General features: G+C 32.6%; 3 protein-coding genes, 2 non-coding genes and 1 pseudogene across 9 annotated transcripts; 2 read left to right on the top strand and 4 right to left on the bottom strand.

The window, feature by feature from the left end:
• Window positions 1-2,040: 2,040 nt before the first annotated feature.
• LOC108337408 (uncharacterized) lies at window positions 2,041-6,369 on the top strand. Its single transcript, XM_017573928.2, has 8 exons — window positions 2,041-2,334; window positions 2,939-2,995; window positions 3,700-3,775; window positions 4,097-4,176; window positions 4,323-4,372; window positions 4,449-4,533; window positions 4,681-4,779; window positions 5,756-6,369. Exons 1-8 carry the CDS (start codon window positions 2,095-2,097, stop codon window positions 5,975-5,977), a joined length of 909 nt encoding a protein of 302 aa, XP_017429417.1. The 5' UTR covers window positions 2,041-2,094; the 3' UTR covers window positions 5,978-6,369.
• Window positions 6,370-7,147: 778 nt separating this feature from the next.
• On the top strand, window positions 7,148-13,875 carry LOC108346357 (glycine-rich protein A3). Of its 5 annotated transcripts, none has more exons than XM_017585431.2 (3): window positions 7,148-7,203; window positions 8,013-8,384; window positions 13,402-13,875. In XM_017585431.2, the coding sequence occupies exons 2-3, from the start codon at window positions 8,024-8,026 to the stop codon at window positions 13,614-13,616; spliced, it is 576 nt and encodes a 191-aa protein (XP_017440920.1). In that variant the 5' UTR covers window positions 7,148-7,203; window positions 8,013-8,023; the 3' UTR covers window positions 13,617-13,875. The 5 variants fall into 5 exon arrangements, with proteins under 5 accessions (XP_017440920.1, XP_017440918.1, XP_017440919.1 ...); XM_017585429.2 differs by having other exon boundaries at window positions 7,194-7,303; XM_017585430.2 differs by lacking the exon at window positions 7,148-7,203 and adding an exon at window positions 7,312-7,426.
• LOC128194181 (U1 spliceosomal RNA) lies at window positions 9,253-9,412 on the bottom strand. Its single transcript, XR_008245494.1, has one exon. It is a non-coding gene; the product is annotated as a U1 spliceosomal RNA (small nuclear RNA).
• Window positions 11,102-11,261, bottom strand: LOC128194175 (U1 spliceosomal RNA). Its single transcript, XR_008245489.1, has one exon. It is a non-coding gene; the product is annotated as a U1 spliceosomal RNA (small nuclear RNA).
• On the bottom strand, window positions 12,098-12,242 carry LOC128194143 (U1 spliceosomal RNA; annotated as a pseudogene).
• A 513-nt stretch (window positions 13,876-14,388) lies between the features above and the next one.
• Window positions 14,389-16,246, bottom strand: LOC108346932 (uncharacterized). Its single transcript, XM_017586002.2, has one exon. It carries the CDS (start codon window positions 16,016-16,018, stop codon window positions 14,606-14,608), a length of 1,413 nt encoding a protein of 470 aa, XP_017441491.1. The 5' UTR covers window positions 16,019-16,246; the 3' UTR covers window positions 14,389-14,605.
• Between the last annotated feature and the right edge of the window lie 6,687 nt (window positions 16,247-22,933).

Below are 22,933 nucleotides of genomic sequence, written 5' to 3'. Positions count from 1 at the left end.
ACAAACATATCTTAAATATTTATTTATAGTAATCATGATGAGTTTTTATCTTTTTATTAACCTAATAACAATTTAATCATATTTTAATCAATATTATGGTGATTAATATCCGAAATCATATATGTGTTTAATCCAATAAATAATCATCATCATCAATCCAAGAATAAATTGATGTATCAATATAAGAGTAATCAATATATTCTTCTATCAACCTAATTTATTAAAAAAAATAAAAGGTATCTAGAGTGATATTACGATTAAAATCAATAACATGATAACTTTATTATTCAATAATTTTTTAAAAAAAAAATAGTAAAAATTAGGTTTAATCATTTTGGACATCCTTAACTCTCCAGGATCGTGTCAAATAGGTCATTGTATTGTAAATGCTCTTAATTAGGTCCCTTATTGTGAAAAACTGAATCAATTTAAACGTCGCTGTTAGTTTCGTACTAACACCGTTAGAGGAGGTGACACGTGTCAATTTATGGTTTTTTTGAATTTTTGAATTATTTTTTTTATTATTTTTATTTTTATTTTTTATTTATTTTTAATTTTTTTTAAAAGTAAAATTTAAAAATGCCATGTGTAAAACTGATAGTGTGCCACGTGGCAATGACAGTGTCATTGCATTAGTCTCAATTTGGTCCCTATATTTTTATTGTGTCTCAATTTGATTCTATATTTTTATTTTGTCTCAATTTAGTCTTAATTTTAAAAATTAAATAATTTTGTCCCTTCTCAAATTCAAACAAAATTTAAATTGTATATAAATCTTAAAAAATATTTTTATTAAATATTTTTAACAAGATTAAGTTTAATTATATTTATATTTACTTAATCATATAAATGTTAATTATGTTATTTAAATATACCTATAAGGATTTAATAAAGCAGTGGTGTTGTGAATTTTCCAAATGAGTTAGCTCATTGAACAAATTATTAATGTGAAATTTCACTTTTTTTTTAATAAAAAATTGGAGAAAGTTTTCGTGAAAACGGTAATTAAAGGTAGTTTCTTCTTTCATGATTTTCCATGGAAACTTTCATTACGAAAATTCATACCAGCATGTTATGTCACTCTTTTTTTAAACCCTTATAGATATATTTAAATAAAATAATTAACATTTATATGATTAAGTAAATATAAATATAATTAAACTTAATCTTGTTAAAAATATCAATTTTAATAAAAATATTTGTTAAGATTTATATACAATTTAAACTTTTTTTGAATTTGAGAAGGGAAAAAATTGTTTAATTTTTAAAATTAAGACTAAATTGAGACAAAATAAAATTACAGGATCAAATTGAGACAAAATAAAAATACAGGGAACAAATTGAGACTAATGCAATGACACGTGACACTATCAATGCCATGTCACACTGTCATTGTCACGTGGCACAATATCAGTTTGACATGTGACATTTTTCTTTATTTTATTTTAAAAAATAAAAAATAAAAATAAAAATAATTAAAATATAATTAAAAAATTCAAAAAAACCACGTGTCACCTTCTTTAACGGTGTTAGTATGGAACTAACGACGATGTCTAAATTGATTCAATTTTTCACAATAAAGGACCTAATCGAGAACATTTACAATACGAGGACCTATTTGAGACCATCCTGCAGAAATAGGGATGTCCGAAATGATTAAACCTAAAAATTACTTATCATTTTATAATAACACTAATATTATTTATTTTAATTTTTTAAAATGTGAAGATAAGTAAGATTACTAGTAAAATAACAAGTACTTAATTCATTAAAGGAAAAATTAAACAATACACACGAGTTTATTAATTAAAATAATGTTTTACAAAATTATGTAATTAATCAATTTGATTGCAATTTTTTTATATAAATTTAAGAAAGTTTATATCTATGTATCAAATATCCATACAAAACTTATATGATTTTTTCAAGCACTTGTCTATATGAAAATTTAATTCAGAAATTAGTCACTAGTCATTTTTTAGGGATAAATTAGTCACTAGTCACCAAAACCTTAAATAAACTAAAATCGCAAAGGGGTAAACAAAACAGAACAAGTGAAAGTAGAATAAACAACAACACCAACAACAACGTTAAATGTCTTATTCTTCTTCTTCTTCCTCTCGTTTGTTGTTGCAATTACAGAGTTCTTCGCAACTAATGTTACGTCTCTCACCCTTTCTCGCTTCTTCTCCTCCTCCTTCTTCTTCTTCTCTCTCTTTCTCAGCAAACTGCCACGTGTCCTCTTCAGCTCAATCCACACTCCAACAGGCACATCAACGAAGCTCAGAAATGGTGGCATTGGAATATGCTGACCTCAATCTCTCTTACAACTTGGTAACCCTTTTTGTATTCCTCATTATATAAATCATATACATATTTTTTTCGGGTACTGTTATTTTGATACGTCCACTTAATGGTTTAGCGTGATTTTCCCTCTCTCAAACCCATGATTTTGTTTCACATTGGAATATTTCAAAACAAGAACAAAATTGATATAGTTGTAATTCAAAAGTGAAAAGAGAGAATAGTAGTTCTGTTAAAGCACCCTTAGTCCTTAAAAGTAAGAAAATTTAACTAAGTTACTGAAATTTCCCATCTTTCATTTGGGTTCCTAAACTTAATCGCTTGTTGACATTTTTGTTCCTAATTATATGTTACTGCTATCATTTTATGTCTTCAATTTTAGTTCACTCTGATTGACGAATTGTACTTTGTGAGACTTATTTTGAATTTTATTAGTTTCAGGAACTAAGGTGACAGTATTAGACACTTTTAGAGACTATAATGGTGGTTTAAAAAAATATTAATCTGTGTGATGCATAACATAATACAAGAGGAACTACTGTATTTATGAGTTTGTTAGTGTGTGTGTTAGTTTTTTACTTTAGGATTTGCTGTTTATTTATTTAACCATGTTATGTTGTGTATCCAATTTCAGGATATGGGTCACCTCAGGATCAGGCAACATGTTAATCCTCTAAGCGCTTCTTTCTCTGTAATGTGTTTCTTTATAAATTCAATGTATGCATTCAATTATTTTAGCTATGTTCGTGTTTTATTATTATTTTTGTAAGTTGTGTATGAATCTATGATATTACATATATAGATAAATAGGAGTGCAAGTGACACAATCTTCAACACACGAATTATCTTATGGGTTAAAATTTATTGGAAATTATAAAATTACGAGGGAGACTTGTTAAATAAGAAATGAGACTCACAAAGTTCCATGTTTTCCATTGAAGTCCAACTGACGTAGAGCATGTTCTGAAAAGTATGTTTCACTTAAAGTGTAATTTTTGTGACAACATTTGCTTTCAATTTATTCATTGTTTGCCACGTTTATTCAAGTTGTTATACAAAGAGGTATAGGAATTAAGAATGTAAATAGAAAGCTCAAAATGTAAAGGTCTTTTACTCTATGATTATGCATGATAAGATTTCTGACATCTGTAATAATTACTTTAAACGTCATATTTACAAGGATTAGTAATTAATTGACAGTATGTAAATCTGTGCATTGATAGTGTATCAAAATTTAACTTGTGATGCATTGTTGTGGAGATCCAGAGGCAGATACAGAAACAGCAGTTAAATAGCTTTTGTGGCATAGAGTTGGACTATTGGTTCAATGAATCATTCATCATGCATTGAAGTAGTCTTTTGCTTTCTACTGAAGGTGGCTCTTTTTCTTTATAGGTTCCTGCACAAGTACCAGACTGGAACCATGTCTTTGCAGACCCAATGTTGCCACTCATGGTGGACATTGGATGTGGTAACCTGAATTTCAATGATAAATTTATTTGGTGCATTTCTGTGTGTCTGTTATGGACTGGCACATATCATGTATATGGAAGTGAAGTTAATAAAGATGGAACTAGTTTCTTACATGATATAATACCGAGGTTGCAATTGGCTTTTGGTTTGTTGAATCAAAATATCTTGCTCATATTGATATAACAATCATTTTCATTAATTTTTACCCTTGAGATAAAAATGCCATTAAGAAGTATATATTGGACTAGGATCAATGAATCATTTCACTAAGTACACCTATTCCAGCATATCTGATGTTGTAATTTGTAAACAATGTCAGGCAGTGGCAGGTTTCTAATGTGGTTGGCTAAAAGAACTCCTAAAAAGAGAAACTTTTTGGGATTGGAAATCCGGGAAAGGGTATGGAATCATTTTCTTTCCATCACTTTTGGTTTGAAATGCCCTCGATAATTGCTTCTTTCAATCAGTTATTATTTCTTATCTGTTGAGCTCATTAAGCTTTGAATATAGGGGATATCTTGTCTGAAAATGCAATACTTGTGCAGATAGTCAAGCGTGCTGAGACATGGGCAAAGGATCTGGCTCTCAATAACATGTACTGTCCTAAAACTCTATATATGTTTTTCTTTTTCAATGCTGGAGTAATGACTGTTGTTACACTAAAATGCCAGACATTTCATGTTTGCAAATGCCACAATTTCTTTCAAGCAGTTGGTAGAATCATATCCTGGGCCCTTGGTCTTAGTCTCAATTCTGGTGAGTTGTTTTCTGTGTAGCACTGCAATGTAAGAAAAGGGTGCCACAGAGCTAAGGGCTTGTTGGCTACGTTGTCATTACTTAAGGGTTTTACATAAAAAAAATGTCTTTCCTTTGTGGTTAAGTGATTTCACCCAACACATGCAGTGTCCAGACCCACATTTCAAGAAAAGACATCATAAAAGAAGAGTTCTCCAGAAGCCTTTGGTTGGTGCTATAGTGGACAATTTAATGCCAGGGGGACAGGTATATTTCTGCATGATTGCAAACTCATGCGTGTTCATCTAGAGTTTTGGTAAATATTATTCTGTGAGCTTTCCTTCTTATACTATACTGTCTTATTTTAATTGCTACAATTTAGATGTTTTTTACATTGGTTGTACAAGAGCTTGCTCCATAAGTAAAGACTGAAGATGGACCATGGTATGAATTTATTTAGTTGAGATATGTATGTTACTCTTTAATTATTTTCAAAGGAACTAATAATGAAAAAGCTTAGGTTTTGAGAAATATAAATCTGCGAAAATACTTGACACATTAGTTGACTTGTGATGTATAATATATAATCTTCCAGTTAGAAGACAATTATCAGCAACACGCTTGAGAGTTTCTAAATGGTGTTTTACCTTAATGGGGGTAATAATGCATGGAATGGCATTTTCTATATCTGTCAGAGGAAATGAGTAAAACAAAATTTTCTCACATACACTTTTCCTCTCCTCTTGTGCTTTTATATTGATTCTGGGTAGTCACTGTCATAAAGATTGTGGAAGCAACTGATATACTAAAACAAGAGTCCAGATTCTATGTTGGGATTTTTGGTGTTGTCTTCTGTTGAACATTAAAAATACACTGACGTTGGTATATTAAAATTCTTTTTAATATATTTTAAAACATCAAAATCAATTTCCATCAATGTATTTTAAAGACACACCAAAAAAACCAGCAGAGAATCCGAATTCCTAAAACAATCATATACTCTAGTTCTGACTCAATTTGTATTCACATTTATATTGATTTTGGAAAGTCATTTGCATAAAGACTATGCGTGTATCATTTCATATAGTGTAAAATTAGGACACCTACAGAAATGTTGAGGTTCTTTATTTCATTTTGTTATCAGATTCATGTTTTGGTTCTGAATATTTCTTTTACTGATATTAACACTTATTTTGGAGATATTAACTGAAATTCTGGTTCATTTGTTACTGTGTTATGACAGGTATTTGTACAGTCTGATGTGCTTCAAGTGGCACTTGACATGAGAAATCAGTTTGATGAAGTTGAAGCATTGAAACACATAGATGTTTCCAACCCAGCTATGTTGTGTGACAGTGAAGGGTGGTTGTTAAGCAACCCCATGGGAATAAGGACTGAGAGAGAGATCCATGCAGAACTTGAAGGTGCAAAAATCTTTAGAAGATTGTACCAGAAACAGATATGAATGATGAGTTCTCAAGATTGACTACTTTGTTGATTTTCTCTCCTACTATGAAGCAAAATGGACAACCTTATCCATGTCAGACATAAATGGAAAGGAACACTCATGAGACACACTGTGCACCCCATATGACACCTCAAATTTTATCAACATGCTTGGACTTTTTTTTGTCTGCAGGGTCCATGTTCTTTTACATGTTCAACTACAATTCAAAACCTCACATCTTCCTACTAGAATGCTTGCCAATGAACTTCTCATGGTGCACATATCATACCTAATTGGTTAAGGTTTAGGGTTTTTGTATTATGTATTTGAAGTGTATTTTTATATGATCAAGTACTACGACAGTTGAAAAGTAATTTTGTGGAAAGAAAAGGCACAAACTTTTTCCCTTCCTTATTAGACTCAACTTGGATTATTCATGATTTCATGTGTTTTTCTGATACAAAGGCCCGAAACCGGAGAAAAAAACTATATTTTAGTTTCAAATACAATAAAAAGTATACAAGTAGTTATCCATGCAATTTATAAGGTAGGGTTGGTAAAATGGTAGGCATAGTTTAGGTGAGGTTCAAAGTAGTGTAAAGGATAATATATTTTTTTCATCCATGTCTTATGAGAGGAGGGTATTCTTTAGAAATCTTGTTTGAATATTTCTTTTTTCTTTTCACTCAAATCAACAATTTTGTTTGAATATTTCAAAAAGTAATTAAAATAAAATAAAGATTGCAGTCTAACAAGCTTGATTGTCTGCAAGTAATTTATCCTCTCTTTTTTTAATTTTTAAACTAAAAAAACTATTGGCAATTACTAAAATTAATGTAACTGCATACCTAACATCACACCAACATTGACTAATGAAAGGAAAAGGACAGCGGGATTCTACGAACATTAACAAAACAACTGTTTTCGTTATTTTATTCATGAGCAACAAAAGTTATAACTGGTTAGTAACCCATGGTGTAAATATATATTTTTAAAATTTATAATTACATTAAAAATATCCTACAAAATTAATTTAATTGTTAAACAGTTCTTTTAATGATGATAAATTTAGTATACACACAATTTAAAAATATTTTAATCGATTTAATTTAATATTAAAAATCATTAAACTATTTCATGCCCTTTTACCTGGAAATTGTTTTTGTAACAGTTTTCAAGAAAACGTAAACGCGTAAATATACATGTGCTTCTCAAAATGAAGAGAATGATAGGTATAGGAACAGGTAAAGTTTCAATTTATTCATTCTTATTCTTTTGGAGGCAATTATCTTCTTTCATCAACTTTAGAATATTTTGGAGAAAGCATTCACAAATTCCCTTTGAGTAAGCATGAAGCAACAATCATATTCTTCTTTTCCATGGTTGCTGCTTAATATTCTGTGTGGAAATGAATTCTGTTTTCAGTCTGGTTTGATTGACATGTCATGATTCTTCTTCTTTTCTTTGGTAAATTTTTGTATATGCTATACAACATGATCAACAGGATTCTTCATGGTTATTGGATTGTGCCAATTTTAGTGCTTTTGTTCTTGTTTTCTTCTCAGATTCCCCTTTATCCTTTGGCATGAACATGATGAAGGAAACATGGATTTGATCAAACTCTGATAGATTCTGAATGCTGTAATGAACATTGTTCTTGATTATCCATGCTAGATATTGATATATTGGTTGTACTTGTTTCAAAAGAGAATAAAGTTATGTTATTGATCTTAGTTCTATAATCTTTTCCTTGCTCCTGTTCAGGATATTTATGAACTTATCCTGAATCATTTTTTGTTCTGAAAGGACACTATACAAAAAATCAGTATTGATTTTTTGGTCCATGAAGCATGGATCTACTGAATCATGTGAAGATTAAGGAATAACTTCATTCCATCCTTGAAAAGATTGGTGTAAACTCCTTTTTAACATCTTACTTATAAATTTTTCTTAAATTATAACTGGTTTGTGATTGGATGTAAATGTAAAACTGTTTTTCATTGATCAGCATGAACAATAAATTAACATCCTTTTTCTTTTTCTTGGTTGTAAGGTTGAATCAAGATGAGCAATAGAAAAGATGATGATGATGAGTCAAGTGAGAGAAGTATATTTCCACATATAGGGTATCCAAGTGCACCTCCCTACCCTCCTCCAACTGGATATGCAGCACCAGGTTACCCTCCTCCAGGAGGGTACCCTCCAACAGCCTACCCTTCACCAGCATATCCACCACCACAAGGAGGGTATCCTCATTCTGGTCACTATCCTTCAGAATATCCACCTGCATATCCACCACCACCAGCACCAGCATATCCACCTCCTGGAGGGTATCCACCTAATGCTTATCCTCATTCAGGGTACTATCCACCAGCTTACCCTGCTCCACATGGTTATCCACAAGCTATGCCTCCATATTCTGCAGGTACACTTCAACAATACTATGGAGATTATATATGTTTGAAGTCTTGAAAATAATAACTTTTCCCTTCCCATACACAATAGTATTGAGATACTTAGAATTTACTTTCACATTATTCTGTTAGAATTTGTCACAATGAAATTTGAGATATCAACAAACCATATCATACCCAGGTTTAGTAAGCCACCCATGGAAGGAAACTTCAAATTGGAAAGTAAGAATAATACACCCAATACAACAATAATAAAATAATACCAGCAAATAAATCATTCACAACTTAATTTAAGTAGAAAATTATAGCATTTATCAAAAATTAGCAAATCATTCCCGAACACAATCTCCTATCACAAACTATGACGTAGAATCTGACTGTCACCCGGATTATCTGTCCCTCAAATAGACCTTAAAACAGAACTCCTTCAAAGTGCAATGAAGGTCACTGCCATGAGCCTATAATCAATTCCGTCCAAGCAAAAAGGTTGCCCAATGCCGCAAGCATTTGTTTCATCCGTCTTTACTATCCTTTTGGATATTTCAATGTGAGACATAAAAAACCTTTCTGTGCGATTGAAGTTCTTTTAAGAAGAACCTTCTTTTTAGTCATAAACAGAATACGACGAAGAAAACACATGTCAGGAAAAAAGACATTTTATTTTATTATGAAGATATTTCGTTAAAATCATGAAAACATCATTAAAAAAGTAATGAAACCAACCTAAATAATAATGCATCAAATACTTGCAGAGAAAACAGTCCAAAGATTCTGAGGTTAGAATCATTTTAGAACAAAATATTCTCCATAAAGCCTTAACTACTTATCTTAGAAGAAACTATCAACTTAGATTTTATAGAAGAAAAGTTAAACTATATAGTAGGGGCTGCGCGAACGCAAGCCCCTCTGCCACAAATTATGATGTAGGCTCTGCCACTAGGACAGACCTTAGAACAGCACCCCTTCTATGTGCAATGAAGGTCACAATTCTAGGCCATGAGCCTTTCTGATCACTCATTGACCCCATCCAGGTAAGTATGTTTCTCAATGCCACAAGTATTTGTTTTATAGCTAATGCTCTTTACTAATATATTGAATATCTTGATGTGGGACTTTAAGTCGTTTTTACAGTAATGTACCTATGTGACTGCAAAGTGTATTTTTGGTTATGAAAAAACAGAATACAATAACCAAGGACACAAAAATGTCAAAATCATTTTTGATCCAAATGATTTTGACTTGAATTTTCAAAATTGTTGATGTAAAAAAATAGTAGATAAGTTAAATGTGCAGTTGGAGTCTATGATAGGGAAGTTGAGACCTTCTTCTTAGCCTTCTTGTTGGTTTTCTCGCTTCTTCAAACAGACAATTTAAATCTTCGTTCATTTTCAAAACCGTTTCAAAGTCTTGTTCAGCGGTTTGCAACTCTTCAGCCAAGTCAGTACCCTTAGAAGTTCTCACATAGTACATCATGCAAATCCCAACCTAATCGTTGAGTTCAAAGGTCATATATACGACTTTTTCCGAGATTATCTCCTTAAAATAGACTTTTTTTCTTGCTGGATAGGTTTTAGCTTGTTCATTGGGTGACCCAAACGTTTGGATTACGACCTAGTGAGAAGAGACATTTCAAGCGAACTCCTCTTTTGCAAGGAGGAAGACTTCTCTCGGGACGACTTTCTTTTCCTTATCTTGGAAGTGGGGGAAACAACTGTGACAAGCGTGGGACGCACGGGTCTTAGGTCTTGGCTTGCTCAGTTGACTCTAGGATAGAAGAGCCGACGGACAACAATGTCGACTCCAATCCACCATTATTATCTTAGTATAGTAGATTAAGTAAAAACGCTCGGTCGTAAGAAGTAAGAAAAATAGTAAGTGTGAAAATGACAGCGAACGCACCCATTATTTATAGTTGAAAAAGCGATTTTTGCAGGCGAATCTTAGTCATTGAAATGATCTGATGATCCACGAAATGCAACCTCTCATTTCAAACGGTTGCATGAATGTTGAGAATCCATATGTCTTACTCACACCAGTTACATTTCTCTCTAATCGCTACGGTAACTACTTACGCGAGCAACCACTTTTGGATGAGCAGTGTGACGGAACCCCTCCCACTATAACATGCATGGTCACCCCCTCGCCTTCAACAAATCTCTTCTCATCTCCTTTATGGAAGACATGCTCAGACTTAAAGCATGTGTACCGTTCGATCAGTGATGAACCGAACAGTTATACTATTCTTTTGGTTTCACATAAAACGGCCGATTGAACTATCAATCAGACTATGAGCAGAGTTAACATTAAAAATAATTACATAATAGATATCATTACTTTTTAGATAGTCGTTAAACTAAATTTATCTCAAAATTTATAAATACATGACAGATTTAATATTCAAAATTTATAAATACATTACATATTTAATATTCAAAATTTATAAATACATTACAGATTTAATATTCAGTAGCTATAAATACATCACAGATTTAATTAGCTCATATTATACATTTATCATTAAAACATTTGGATTCAGACATTAGAGTACTGCATGTAGAAAACTTTACTGAAGAGCAAGATGGACTTATAACAACCAAATTAAAAAGAATCATCTTTTAAGACAAAAAACAGCATACAGCCAAGAAAACACAAATGTCATCAGTGTAGGGGCACTCATCAAAATAAATTAAGTTAAAGTAACAAAAACTATAGTTTTAAACTATACACTGTAGGAGCTGCGCGAACGCAAGCCCCTCTACCACAAATTATGATGTAGGCTCTGCCACTAGGGCAGACCTTAAAACAGCACCCCTTCCATGTGCAATGAAGGTCGCAGTTTTAGGCCATGAGCCTTATTGATCACTCATTGACCCCATCCAGGTAAGTATGTTTTTCTTTGCCATAAGTATTTATTTTATAGCTAATGCTCTTTATTAATATATTGAATATATCGATGTGGGACTTTCATTGAAAGGTGAATTTCTCTTCTTGGAAAACAAAATACAATAACTAATGGTATAAAAATGTCAAAATCATTTTTATCCAAATTGTTTTCACTTTAACTCACAAAATTGTTCATTTTAAAAAATAAACAAATAAGTTAAATATGCAGTTCAGACCTCAATAAAAAAAGTTGAACTCTTCTTCTTAACCTCATTGTTAGTCTTTTTTGTTTCTTCAAATTGGCGATTCAAGTTTTCGTTTGCCTTTAAGGCAGCCTCCAAATCTATTTTAAGCTGCCTATAACTCTTCAACAGAGTTAATAACCTTAAGAGTTTCCATGGTGTATGTCACACAAATCCACATCCGAAAGATGAGTTCAAAAAGAGATCATTTCCTTAAAAATGGGTTTTTTTCTCATTGGATAGATTTTAGCTTCCTTAAAAATGGGTTTTTTTTTCATTTAGCTTCCTTAAAAATGGGTTTTTTCCTCATTGGATAGATTTTAGCTTACTTGGAACCCAATGAGAAAAGACCCTTCGAGGGTTTCGACCCACCCTTATTCAAATAAAACCTTGACCAACCAGCCTCCTTTATTGTGACCTTTATGAAGTTGGTCTTAAATCCTAAGAAGTGTTTCGTCATTAAACTATATATAATAGAGATTGAAATCATTTTAGAACAAGAACTTCTCAATACTTAAGATTTAAACTACACATAGTAGAGGTTGAAATCATTTTAGAATAGACCTATATTTAATACAGAAAGATTTAAACTACACATAGTAGAGGCTGCGCGAACACAAGCCCCCCTTCTATGTGCAATGAAGGTCGCAGACCTTAGAACAGCACCCTTCTATGTGCAATGAAGGTCAGAGGTCTAAGCTATGAGCCTTTTTGATCACTCATTGACCCCATCCAGGTAAGTATGTTTCTCAATGCCACAAGTATTTCTTTTATAGCTAATGCTTTTTACTAATATACTGAATATCTCGATATGGGACTTTGAGTCGTTTCTATATGATTATGGAAAAACAGAATGCAATAACCAAGGACATTTAAATAAATCAGCAGATAAGTTAAATATGTGGATTATAAACTCAGTTAAATATTTTGAGGAAAAAAATATCATTTATTGTGAAACTAATTCAAAATGTCTAGTAAGAATATGTTTTTGGATTCGTGTCCAAAAACTGCATCAATCACAAAATCTGCATTAAACAGACCAAAATATGTGAAGCTATAATGACTAATTTGGTCCTAAACAAACATGCAGCTAATACAAATACTCTAAAGTGAATTATGAAATGGGAAATATAGAGTGGTATCCATTTGTTGTTATTTTATCGTGTGTTCTTCCTGGTAAAGCAGGTACTTTTACCAAATCAGTTACAAAATAAGAATGGTTTAACCAATTAGGCTAGCTCATTACTGACATACCTAGGTAAGTCTGCTAGCATTATACCTTAAGGAATTAGTGATGCGAACAAAACAATATCACAAAAATCCGTATGCACACACTTTGACGAACAAAAAGCTATCAAAAATATGAATTTCAATAGAGACTATTCTGCATGCACATTATGATATATTACTACAAATTACCATAAGGGTTGTAAAAGGTATTTATGAGTCAATCTTGGTGAACATGGTATAGAAAAGTTTAACAAAATAGTATCCTGTTCATACTTCACTAAGAGACTGATAAAGTATTGGAGGAGATCTTATGTTCATAAAATTGTTAAGCAAAAGATCAACATGCTTCAAGAATGTTGATACTCAGCAACATATAAACCTGGGTTTTGGCTTTCTCAATCCCCTGTTTGGAGATATCTTAATTGTTGCTTACTATTTATTCACAGTTGACCCAAATAGTTGAAGTTAAATTCACCTAGCTATGTTTTCTTCAAATAGAATGTATTGACCAATTAACTAGTTTGTTTTCTTCAAGTAAAATGTATTGATCAATTAACCAGTTTTAAATAGGCAACAATAACAGCCATGTTATCTTATTAGTGAGATAATGTTTCTATTGTTATTGTTGGTAAATAGTTCTGATATGACTTCTTATATGGCTTCTGATATGTAGGGCGTGGAGCTGGCATGGGAGGATTGTTAGCAGGGGGTGCTGCTGCAGCTGCTCTTGCTTATGGTGCTCACCATTTGACTCATGGACATCATCATTATGGACATGGTGGTTATTTTGGTCATGGAAAGTTCAAGCATGGGAAATTTGGCAAACGTTGGAAACATGGAAGGTTTGGATTTGGCAAGTTTAAACATGGTTGGAAAAGGTGGAAGTGATGAAGTGACCATTGTGTTAAATATGTAATTCTGAGTAAGGTCATGAGTTGTGGGGTGAATAATGTTTACAATCTCTACTTTATAGCAGTTCAGTAAATTTGACAGCAAGAAACTACTACTGCGTGGCATCCATGTGCAGCTACTTGGTTGTGATCTAAACATCTCACATGCATGTTATTTATAGCTCACACTATTTACTCTTTCACCTAAAGTTGTCATTTTGAGCCTTTTACTTTTGCATCAAACCAGTTCAAACAGATCGTTGACACTGCATAATTTTATCATGCCAAATCTTCTATAATAAAAACTAAATACATACTCATTTTCTTAGAAATAGGAACCAAGTGGAAAACATGAAAAACATCTTTTAAGATCACGCATATAGCTTGGTGAAATATTTATATTCAAGTCGTGTTTTGATAGAAGAACTAATTACTGTAAACTGACTTGCTTAACACTTAGAGTCCTTTTAAAATATTTCAATAGAACTAAATTGAACTGTATAAAAAAGTTGAACTGTTTAAAATAAAAATTTGCAGAAAATTGTTTTATTAATTTGACTATTAAGAATTGAGTTACACTCATATAGGATTCCTTAAACTAAATTAAACGATAAATTATGAATTACTCTCAGGATATGCAGAGGCTGAGTTGGGAGGGGTTTGTAAACTTCATTGGAGGTTTCCTGAACACTCTCAAAGTGCTCTGAGATGTAAACATTCTCAAACAAATATATAAATGCATCTGTGCTAACAAGTAAATAGAAAAAAACTAGAAATTCAATGTTATCTTTTGATATTCAAAGAAATATATATACAAAATATACTTTCACACAATGACATTTGACTAGTCTAGTTTTGATTTGCCACATGTACAGATCAGACATACATATCAAAAGGACATGACATGCACCCTTTTAGACAAATCATCAGTAATTGGTAGCAAAACTTGTTGAACCCCTAGAATGATTAGACTAAGAATCCATGGCTCTAACAACTTGTAGAGTCAGGTTCCTCATGCTTCTGCTGGAATCCATAACTCCCATCTTGTTGCAAACCCATGTCATAAACTTCAGAATTTGCACCTCTACTACCTCTTCCTCTTGGTGAAGCATACTCTAAAGTCCTGTTAGCAAACTTTCCTCCACTTCTGCCTCTAATGGAATTGCCCCCTCTCTGTTTCCTGACAGAACCAACTCCCTCATTAGATCCATCAACAACATCCTTGGAGAAAACCCTCCTTCCATTACCCCTGCTCCTCCTCAACCTGCCATCAAAACTTGTTTCATTCCTCTCAAAATTTGAAGAGGGAGGAGAATGCTCTCCACCATCAAACCTTCCATTTGCATTCCTCTCATAATTCAAACGAGAAGATCGCCCTCCATTGTTAGACCTACCAACATCATCAGACAAAACCCTCCTTCCATTTCCATTTCTTCTCAATCTACCATCACCCTCCACTCCCTTCCTCCCATGAGACTGCACTCCATTTCTACCAACATTATCAGACAAAAGCCTCCTCCTATTCCCATTCCTTCTCAAACCAACCTCACCCTCACCCTCACCCTCAACTCCATTTCTCCCATAATTCACATTAAAAGATGAAATTTCTCCATCAACATCCTCCAACAAAACCCCTTTTCCATTCCCATTTCCACTCAAATCCCCACCATACACAACCCCTTTCCTCCCATTTCCCATTTCACTCAAACCTTCACCAATTTCAAATTTCTTCCCCCAATTCCCCTTTTCATTCAACTTTCCGCCAAATTCAATCTCCTTTCCCCCATTTTCCTTCTCACTCAACTTATCATCAAAAGCATCCCCCTTTACCAAACCCCCTCGTTCCTCATCATACCCCTCCTTCACCAGCCCATACCCATCAACCCTCCTATAAGGCTTCACACTGTGCACCACCCCTTTGGGGAAAAACCTAGCAGATGGCAACTCATCAGGGGTCTCAAACAACACAGGCCCATCCTTCTCACTCCACATATCAAACCCACCAGGCCTCTGAAACCTGTCGGCAAGAACCTTCACCTGCTCATCAGCCCCAACAGAGAACAGATTGGGCGCCGCCGCCGCCGCCCTATCCACCACCTCCCACGGCCGCTCCAGCTCCGACACCGCCGCCTTCAGCTCCGCCCGCTTCCTCATCTCGTATATCTGCCGCTCCCTGGACAGACGCGCCTTCAGTAGCTGCTTCGCCTTCTTCGCCTGCATCCGTTTCCACACCCACTTCGACACGCCACCCGGGTACGTGCGGGGACCCCCACCCATGCGGATTACGGTGCTCGCACGTGCGGGAGGATTGGGAAGAAATTGGAGGGTTTTGATGGGGTTGTGGAAAAAGGGGCATTGGGAGAATGAAAGGTGGTGGTGTTGAGGGAGTAAAAGGTTCATCTTGAGTTTGATTTCAAATGCCCACAACACCAATAACAGATTTTGTTCAAAAAAGTATCAAGTTTTTATCTAAAAAGAAGAAAATTTTCAGAAATGAAGGTTTCTTTGGAAGGCACTGCAATCACAAATCCCTAATCCTCGTTCATTCTTTCTCGTATGGTGTTGTTGTCCTTCGCAGATATGGCTTATGTTGTGTGTTACTGTTAAGTCGTGTATGGTTGCATTTCCTGGAATGACGTCTGTAGAAATTATAATATTTTGAAACAAAAAATCTTTTTTTTTCTCAAGTTTCTTTATAATTATACTTTAACTTATTGAACCTATTTGTTGTATGAAAAACATATATGGCCTATTTAAACCATTTTAGAAATGTTATATATGCATAACTTCATTTTAATTTTTTAAACAGTTATGAAATGAAAAATTACTAAATTTTTAAAAACTAAAGGGCTGATAATAATAATAACAAAAAAGAAGTTCAAAAAGTATTTCAAAGTTCGAAATACTAAGATTGGGTTAAACTAATTTTTTTTTGTTTATACTTTTAATTAATGTTTGAAAGGTTTTGTTTTAGTTTTTTTGAAATTGTGTTAAATTAAACTGATGAAATAAAAGATGGTTTGAGATAAGGGTGGTAATGGATTCATCTCATCCTCTTTTGTCTAGTTTTGCATTAGGTTTACAAAAAGTGGGTCAGACCAACCCGTCTTTCATAACAAATGTGAGTTAACTTTTTTTTGTCCGCTCCACATAATATTTAGTGCACGAGCCGATGTATCTCCTCTTATATGGATTGTTTATTTTAAATTTTGTTATTTTGAATTAACAAGCATGATTCATTGTGTAAAAAAAACATATATTAATGTAAAATACTTTGCGATTATTTATACCAGTTATAATTTATTAAGTATAAAAAATGGGATGGTGAGATAATCGTAAATAAAATAATATTTTATACATAAATAATAGTTATAATAAGTATAGAAAGTGAATGTGATAATATTTATGTAATAAAAAAGGAAAAACATTTTATAAGTTATAATAGATATAGAAAATAATGCACTAACATTTTTGCAATAATAAGAAAATTTTCTATATCTTCTAATTATAACTTATATAAAAAGTGGATTACATTTTTTTAATAAATAAAAAAACTTCTTATATCGGTTTAATTATAACTAGTACAGAAAGTAGTATTTTATATTTGAAAATAGAGGGTTCTCAAATCCTTAACCCTCGTTCTCCTTATTTTCCTTTATCGTTATTGCCTCCTTCTCCTTCATCATCTGACAACATGTGTCTTTTTTCTTTCTTCCCCAATGTGCGAGGTCCTATGCACGTCTAGACTTATCATGTTGCGCCCTCCGCCAACAGCCACATCACCAATGCGAATGAGAAGCACGTTAACTCTTACCTTCTCTACAATATAAAGTTTTGTCACACAAGGTTGTTGCTCCCCCGCCACCATCACATCGTGCATCCGATTGAAACTTCAACTCATAGGGCGATTGTTTCTTTCTTTCTTCTCTCTATTTTCTCTTTTGGTTAATTTCAATGAGTGAATGTAGGTGCCAAAAAATGAAGATGGAGGAGGAATCGATGGTGAAGGGGATTGAATTTGTGCCTGTGAAAGTCAAAGGTGATGTTAATGTTAGTTATGGCCATGTGTGGGTGTTGGCAAGGTTAGAGCGGTTTTGTTCTATGCGGGTTTGTTGTTGGAAGGTGAGGGTTGATTTTGTTTAGTCATAAGGTGATGAAGAGTTCTTGAATGTGTTAGGGAGAACCAAAGAGTTGTGTGATAGAGATGTATTGTTTTGTGTTCCATGGAGGAGATGAATGGTTGTTATGGAGATAATGAGTTTGCAAAGAAGATAGCCCCCTATCACTTTGTGGTTGTTGAGTGAATTGAAGATGATGTTGGTGCGTGGAGTGCAAAAGGTTGCTTGAGATTGTTAGTAGTTGGTAATGGGTTCTAGAACAAGAGTTAATGATGGAGATTTGGATTGGATGTGAGTATGATGAAGGTTCAAGCTTGTGAAGGAGTGTTTGTGATGGACTAGATGATAAGAAAGTGTTTATAATGGGTCAGATGATAAGAAAATTTTTCATATCGATTGTACCTTTCATCGATATAAAAAGTGACACTTTTTATATCCTTATGTTATTTTACAGTGAAAAGAAGTAGAAATAAGTTTGGAGTAGTTGATGATAATAAAAATGATTTTGAATTTATTAGACTTAGAATAACAACATATGTAAAACTTTTTTATTATTAAAATTAGGAAGTTTTTGTGTTTTAAATGGTAAAAATATTTATTTAAAATTTATTTTTTTAAAATTTGAGTTTAAAACTAACAATAATATTATTTTATATTTAAAAATAATTATAATATTTATGATGGGTGTCATTCTATAATTCTGAAATAAAATACTTATTATCTACTATAATGTTTAAATTTTAGTTATTTAAAATTTTAATATAAATGTTCAAAATCAATAATATTTGTCAATTTTAATAATTGGTATTTGTAACTAGATGAAATAGTCGTGCTTTTGTGAGTTGTGAGTATGTGTACATATTTTTTATGATAATTTAAAGTTATAGTTTCTTTTATAACTTCAACTATTGTTTAACCACATGAGTGGTCTCATTTTTATCACTTTTTTGCATTTACTTACTCCATGTTATCGCATGTTTATTCTTACAAGATTCTTTTTATTGATATAGAAGCATAGGATTCCCCTTACAAACATGAATTTGTTTATGTCAAAGTTTCATTTATATGTAATCCTTAGTAGTTCAAATATGGTCGCACCTTGGCTTTTTCATTTATGTTTGAATAATGTAATAATAACTTCCAAAACCAAGGGTCTTATTTGGAAAAGTAAGTGTACTAACCCAACAAAAATTTCCTAAATTCTTCCTATATCATGGCAAGGTCCTTGTTTGTTTGGAAAGGTATGTGCACTGATAAAAAAAATCCGTAAACTTTTTATATTCCATAGCTAGTTTATATAAATATGTACTATACCATTTGTACCATAACGAGAGGCACACATCTGAAATGTATTTTGAGTTTTCTAAATTTAATAGGTGATTTTCCTTTGTATTTACCTTTCTCTCAAGGAAGTGGCATGTTCTTTATTTTTTTCTCTCTTCCATTTTTTGTTTTTATTGTTGTTACATTTTTAACTCATGTTCAAACCATTCTAGTAATAATTCAAGGATTTTTAATAGTTTCTACCAATTGCATTGGTTTATTTTGGTTTCTAATACATATATTCATATTACTAGTAAAAAAAAAACTTTTTAACATACTTATTACGTTTCGGTTACCGAGGCATAAAAAGGCGCTATGAAATTTTTTCAATTTTCGTGAATATATAGGTCTCAGTAAAAAAAAAACAAAGTCATAGCATACGTTTGACATCGGTTGTTCTCACACTCGTTGTCATAGGGTCCTACGAAACTGACAATTGAAAACTTTTCAACTGACAAGCTTTATGTATAAGACTTATGACTTCGATTTTCTGCAGACCCGCTGCCATAGGGTCCTGACGTTGCAGAACCCATGAAATATTTTCTCTTCCCTTTCTCTTGGGCGGTTGGAGGGACGACCGTGAGGGGAGTGGGTTGCGGAACCTGAGGAGAGGGACTCACGATCCTCAGATCTTGAACTATACGAGAGGGAGTAATAGTGGTAGTAGTTGGAGCATGCGAAGTACCCTCCCCACTATCCTTATCTTGAGCCTTTCGTCTAGCGGCCAACATAGTGAAAGCATTGGAATCTATAGTATTATACGATGCCATGAGATACGAAATAAAATACGAAATTTAGATAAGTTAAAAATGACAATTATAACACATTACATAATGAAAAGCTTATCGAACACTCTACTATAGAAAGCTTCTGATTTAATAGATTTATGAGGTCTTGGGAGGGGATGCGAAGGGGTAGCTGATTGATGAGATCAATCAACTCTTTCTTTACGGGTGTCATAGCGGATTTGGTCCACAAGGTCAACCTCCTAGATTGCTCAATCCAGTAGAGGGGAAACTTAGGTTGTCCATTATTAAAAAATAATTTTGATCGACCAGTCTCCTTTATTACCATCTCCAGGTAGTTGGTCTTAAACCCTGATAACAATCTCCTAAGCTCGGTTGGGCTAAAGCTAGAAAGATGCTATGGAGATGGTCCCTTGAAGATATATGGTGCGGAAATGTAGTGGATCATCAAGGATAGGGGTTGGAAATGTGAAAGTTATGGTGTTTGTAAGGCTAGAAGCTCACAACCATATGTGGTGGTGTGGTGTTTGAAGGATCTAAGAGAGGTTAGGTCAACTCAAAGAGGAAGGTGACTAGAGTTGCCTCATTGGGTGCTCTAGTCTTGATCTTAAGATGAGTAATATGGTAAAAAAATGGGCAGCATAACTATACTCAACATCAAATATGATTACAAGAGAGAAGACACGTCTATATATAGGCAAGGGTGTCTCTTAAAAACCTTAAAAGCATGATCTTCCACATTTTCACTCATTAGCCAAAAATGAGGCCTTTTAAGGAGGGGACAAGTGTCCACAAATTTTCTCCAATGAGGGGAGGACATGTGGCCACTCACAAATCACAATCCTTTCCATTCTTAAAATGCTATGTGACCACTACTAGAACGAAATCCTCTCCAATGGAAGCAAGACACATGACACATACTTTTCACATGGTTTGGAAGTCTAGCTTAAGAAAAAATCTTATACTAGTTAGACCTTAATAAAAACCTTAAACAAACCTACGTACTTAGCTGAAATATATGGTCTAAAAAAATCTACACTATTTTGCCAAAATACATGGCTTAAAGAAACTTATACTATTCCAAGCTATGCTCCATGATGGCTCCAAAGACGGCTCAAAATTTAGACCATCTTCATGGATGACTTCACTTTTCTTGTAGATGCTTGACCATGGCTAAGGGGTATGTCATCATTTCTCCCTCTTGAAAAGGATTTGCCCTCAAAACTTCAACTTTGAACTTAGGCAAACTTTCTCATCTTCTTTGGAGTCATTGTGATATTTTCCGCTGGCGTTAAATACCAATCTTATAACACAAGTTAGAGCAACTGTTATGATAGTGAGTAGATGAAAAATATAACTCCCAAGAATTATACACCTTAAATCAAATGAATGATCAAGGTCTTGGAGAGTAAGAGCATCTTTGAAGCTTTTATTTGTCTTGTGTTGGATGTAATTGTTTGAAAGACTATCCATTCCAACACAAAAGTCTATTTGTAGGGATATGTTATCATACCCTCCCTTTTGAAAAAGATTTTTCTTCAAATCTTCATGTGTTTTTCTTATGACAAAAACCCTTTTCTTATTATTGGTTAATTTGTGTATCTTTCTACCTGGATTAAAGATCCACATGCAAGTGTCATCAAACATAAATCCAATAATCTTATGTGCCTCAGACAACATGTATTTAGATGAAAGATTTGAAAAAATACCTTATGTTAATTTCAAAAAAGTTTACTTGAAAACTTTGAAGGTCTACTCCACAAAATTGTTTGTGTTTTCTTTGAGTTAATTGTAACCTAGAAGTTAACATCAACTTTTGAAAAATTTTCAACTTCCTTCTCACCATGAAAAAGAGTGAACAAGAAAAAGGAGTTGAAAACTAACTTACGCGATAGAGAAACTAATCGATCCAAATTAAAGAGCTCGCTACAAGAATCAATCTTGTAGTCTTGGTTCTTCAATTAGACAAAATAGAGAGAAATTATTGAAAACTCTATAATATGTTTTAAAATAATAAAATTCGTTCATTTAGATTAAAACCCTTTAATATTCAAATAATTACGTCTTACTATACTTTTAACTCTATCATTTTTTATATTTTTTACCATAGGATTGATTACATGATGATATTTTTTAAATAATTTCAAATATATTATAAAATAGTCTCAAAAGCATATAATTAAAAACCTTTTATTATTATTTTTTCTTAAAAGTTTATTTTGTGAATTGAGATCATATAGATTGTTCAAGTCAACCCAAATATGAGAAAAAAAAATAATAATCAAAGGCTTTACTATTTTAGCCAACGAAATTATTATCATATAAGTTTATTGAATAGCACGAATTCCAGAATGAGTAATTTAAAATAATTAAAGATTTATTTTTCTAAATATAACTTTTATAATATTTTTAAAACATATAATGTAAAAGTTTTTAATACTTTCTTAAGGTTGTTTTCGGAAATGAAAAGATTTTAAAAAGTTATTGGTATTATTCTGTCAGTGAGAGGTGTGAAAGGAAATTATGAAAATAAAGTACAGAAATAAAGCAAGCAATTGCCTTTCTTGACCCCATCGTATTTGTGTTAAGGACATTACTTCCTTACCTAAAAAGTTTTGTTTTTTCTTTCAAAATTTAATGACACAATTATACTTAACAAATTGTTGTTTGGGTTATGTTGGTTACTTCTTTGGACCATGTTTGTGTTTAAGGCATGTGATGTTTTGAAACATACCTTTCTTACCTAAAATGTCATTGTTTTTTCTTCCAAATTGTTATGACACAATGGTACATATATAATTAATGCGATTTTGTCCATGGATTATACATAACATTTAAATTTAAAAATATTTTCTTCAATAATGGGACTATGATTGTTTTCTTAGGCTTTTTCTTCTTGTATTCATATAATTTTTAATTGTATCTTCATAATTTTTTAAATGATCATTTTATTCTATAAAAATCACTTCCAAATTACTTGTTTTAGAATTTTTTTAGGATATGGTTTTTAAAATGGGATTTTTTGAATAAAACTTTTAGAATAATTTTTTCGAAACTCGTGAAATATATTTAAAATGAGTTTTCTGGAATATATTTTTCTAAATATTTTTTTGAAATTTTAAAATAAG

The sequence above is a fragment of the Vigna angularis genome, chromosome 9, assembly GCF_016808095.1.
Source record: "Vigna angularis cultivar LongXiaoDou No.4 chromosome 9, ASM1680809v1, whole genome shotgun sequence".
Lineage (NCBI taxonomy): Eukaryota > Viridiplantae > Streptophyta > Magnoliopsida > Fabales > Fabaceae > Vigna > Vigna angularis.
The sequence above is the reverse complement of the archived record's forward strand: the minus strand, read 5'-3'. Positions and strand labels throughout refer to the sequence as shown.